The 3279-nt window shown below is 48.5% G+C and overlaps 1 protein-coding gene across 1 annotated transcript in view; it reads left to right on the forward strand.

Annotated features, from left to right (window-relative positions):
• The window catches only part of dusp6 (dual specificity phosphatase 6), a 4373-nt gene extending 2557 nt beyond the window's left edge, over positions 1–1816 (forward strand). The window contains exon 3 of the mRNA XM_008311192.3: positions 403–1816. Coding sequence (XP_008309414.1) covers positions 403–716 — 314 coding nt within the window. The 3' untranslated portion in view covers positions 717–1816. The remainder of the gene's footprint in view (positions 1–402) is intronic.
• Positions 1817–3279: the final 1463 nt, after the last annotated feature.

The raw sequence follows: 3279 nt of genomic DNA on the forward strand, positions 1-3279 counted from the left end.
GGGGGGAGTAATTCGAGTGCAGGAAGGAAGTGGCATTGAAAGTAATCTAGGACATAGCACTGCAATCACCCTCCTCCCCCCCTCAGTACAAAAGCAGCCATTTACAGGCCTTGTTGACTTCCTGTTTGCCCCGTGACTCCAGCGTTTACAGATGTGACCATCGCTGCAGTAACTGAATCGTGGTTTAACACACGGTGGTTACTCCGGGGGGAAATAAAAAGAATGTGGTCTCTGTGAATGTGCGCCGGAGCTGCGGCTTCAGTCGGAGATGGTTAGAGATGGTCTCTCTCTCTCTCAACGACAGCCTGAGCCTCGACAGAGTTGGTCACATGTTACGGCAGAAAACAAGAGAAAAACAAGAACCTCAGAATGTTCAGTCGTCCTCTTCTTTGTCTCCACCAGATGAAGCTCGCAGCCAGAAGTGTGGCGTCCTGGTCCACTGCCTGGCCGGCATCAGTCGCTCGGTGACGGTGACCGTGGCCTACCTGATGCAGAAGCTCAACCTGTCCATGAACGACGCCTACGACATCGTCAAGATGAAGAAGTCCAACATTTCTCCCAACTTCAACTTCATGGGCCAGCTCCTGGACTTTGAGCGCACGCTGGGCCTGAAGAGCCCGTGCGACAACCGCATGGCCACGCAGGGTCAGCAGCTGTACTTCACCACGCCCACCAACCACAACGTCTTCCAGCTGGACCCCCTGGAGTCCACGTGAGGCCGCGGCCGCCTCCTCTCTCCTTGATCGGAGGTGCCGTGGGCCTCCTGTTGGTAAAGGCTGCAAAAGTTTCCTCATTTTTCCCGGTGGTCTGCCGTGAGACCGGGCTCTGGACGTTCTTGGTGCAGCTGGCGGGAGGTGACAGCTGTGGAGCGTGGTCACTGGAGGACGAGGACGAGGACGAGGTGCAGCTGCTGTTGACAAACTGAGACAGACAGGAGCGCCGTCCTTTCTACTATTCTCTCTCTCGCTGAAGGACTGTTCAGATCTTCTACGTCAGACGGGTTCTAGGCTGCGGTGCCAAAGATACTGGATGGTTCAGTCTGGACTTTTTCTCATGTGGGTTTTGGGTCTGGTGTTGGTTTTTCCCAAGACTTTCCCTAAGGTGCGTCGTCTCCTTTGTCTTCTGTGAAGACGTGTCCGTGAACGGATACTGGACTCTGTTTTCACTCCTGGAGTGGAGTCTTTTCCAACATTTGTACGTTGTGTATATTCTTGACGAGGAATCCGTGGTTGAAGCCTGGCTCTGTGGTGAAGTGGGTCCTGAAGATTCTCTTTGTTTCATATTCTACTTTTTATCGAAGCTGAAAAGAAAAACTGCTTATTGATCAGTATGTTTCAAGTTTATTATGCCAAAAAAAATTAAGTAGAATTTCTACAACTTGTTGGGGGAAACCATGTACATGTGTAATATATACATTTATATTTGATAATTGCTTTACGTGTGATTTCAGCCAAACGGCCTGGTTTTTGCACGTCACCCTGTCACCAATCAAACCATCCAGACCTTTGGTTTCTTTATATTCATCAGAGAAAATCTTCACACTTCACTTTTTTTTAATTGTCAAAGAAAAATCAGTCTAATTTTGCACAACATCAGAGATGAGCTGTGTTGTCAGCGAGGCCAACGGTGACATGTGACCCCCGCCCCCCCACCTCTTCAGGGAAAACGTCTGTGAAATGCAGTTTTAATTTGTCACGATGAAAGTAAAAGTTGTTCAGAGTTTTGGAGGGTTGTGTTGTCCCCGCCCCACACTTTGCTTCTACGAATGTAAAGAAAAGATAAGTTATTAATAAATTGCTATTTTGTCTACACTTTTCCTCCGTTTCCTCTGATCTCATTTCTTCTCAGCTTCATGTAAACGTCTCCTCGGCCTCGTGGTAGTTAGAGAACAGCCGGGGTGACACCCGTCATTAACTCCATCCTTCACTTCACTCTCCAGAGCAGAATTAGAATTCCCCGTCACGAGGAAGAACTCACAACAAACTCACAGACATGAGACTGAGGAGGAGGAGGAGGAGGAGGAGGAGGAGGGAGAGGAGGAGGAGGAGGAGGAGGAGGAGGAGGAGGCGGAGGGGAGGCGCGAGCTGTCAACAACCAGACTGGTTTGTCAAGTTGCAGCCCTGATGCTGCTGCTGTTACTGCTGCTGCTGCTGTTACTGCTGCTGCTGCTGTTACTGCTGCTGTTACTGCTGTTACTGCTGCTGCTGTTGCTGCTGCTGCTGTTACAGGGTTCATTCATCAAACACTTCCTGAGGGCCTGTGTTCAGCCGTCACAGAGAACACAGGTGTGGGTGGTCATGTGATCACCAGGGGGCAGGGCCAGGTGGAGGAAGAAGTGAAGCACCTGACAGACTGAGAGAAGAAGAAGAAGAAGAAGAAGAAGAAGAAGAGGTAGAGGAAGAGGAAGAGGAAGAGGAGGAGGAGGTAGAAGTCAGAGCAGTGACAGAACAGACCAAACTGAACCACAGGGGTTTTTGGCACCAACTGCTGCCAACTTTAAAGAAAAGAGTTTACAGACACATGAACTATGAACAGAACAGACAGAGAGTTCACAGACATTACCGTCTCCTCTCTGCTAGCCTGCTAACGTAGCACAGAGCTAAAGTGGCAACATGACGGTAGGTACCGTTAGAAACTGTGCTTTCAGAAACCTTTACACCTGTACGTTCACACAGGCGTTGTTACAGATGTGTTTGACTCCAAGAAAAGGTTCATTCTGAGTTTTATCACTTACATTCTTCACCACTCTCCCTGGTGGCTATGCTAAGCTAAGCTAGGCTAATCCTACTAAATCTTTACATTCCCTGAACGTGTGGCATCATGGGGCAGTGATTCCAAGTAAATCCTTCCACCTACTGTGAACCCAGAGTGAAGTAACTTTCATCCATGTGTAAATATTAATATATCTCTCTCTTCTTCTTCTTCTTCTTCTTATAAATATTAATATCTCTCTCTCTCTCTCTCTCTCTCCATGATTCTCCTGAATCACAGTGATGATTGTCAGAGTCTTCGAGGAGATGAACCTGCTGTGTCACGATGATTCACTGACAGACATCCTTCTTTCCTGTGGAGGCTGACGTTGTTCTCTCTGCTCATGTTTCCATTCAGGTGACAACGTTCCACTTCCTGGGTAATGATTTCAGAAACGCTGCCAATTCTACCAAAGAGTAACTCACGGCGGTGAATGTACCACCGCTTTAAAAACAATGGGAGAGAGGAGGAGTTTTTATCGACTTTCCGTTGTCGCTCGCTGAGCCACACGCTCCGCGGTCTGTTCAC

This window comes from Cynoglossus semilaevis, chromosome 6, assembly GCF_000523025.1.
Source record: "Cynoglossus semilaevis isolate Cse_v1.0 chromosome 6, Cse_v1.0, whole genome shotgun sequence".
Taxonomy (NCBI): domain Eukaryota; kingdom Metazoa; phylum Chordata; class Actinopteri; order Pleuronectiformes; family Cynoglossidae; genus Cynoglossus; species Cynoglossus semilaevis.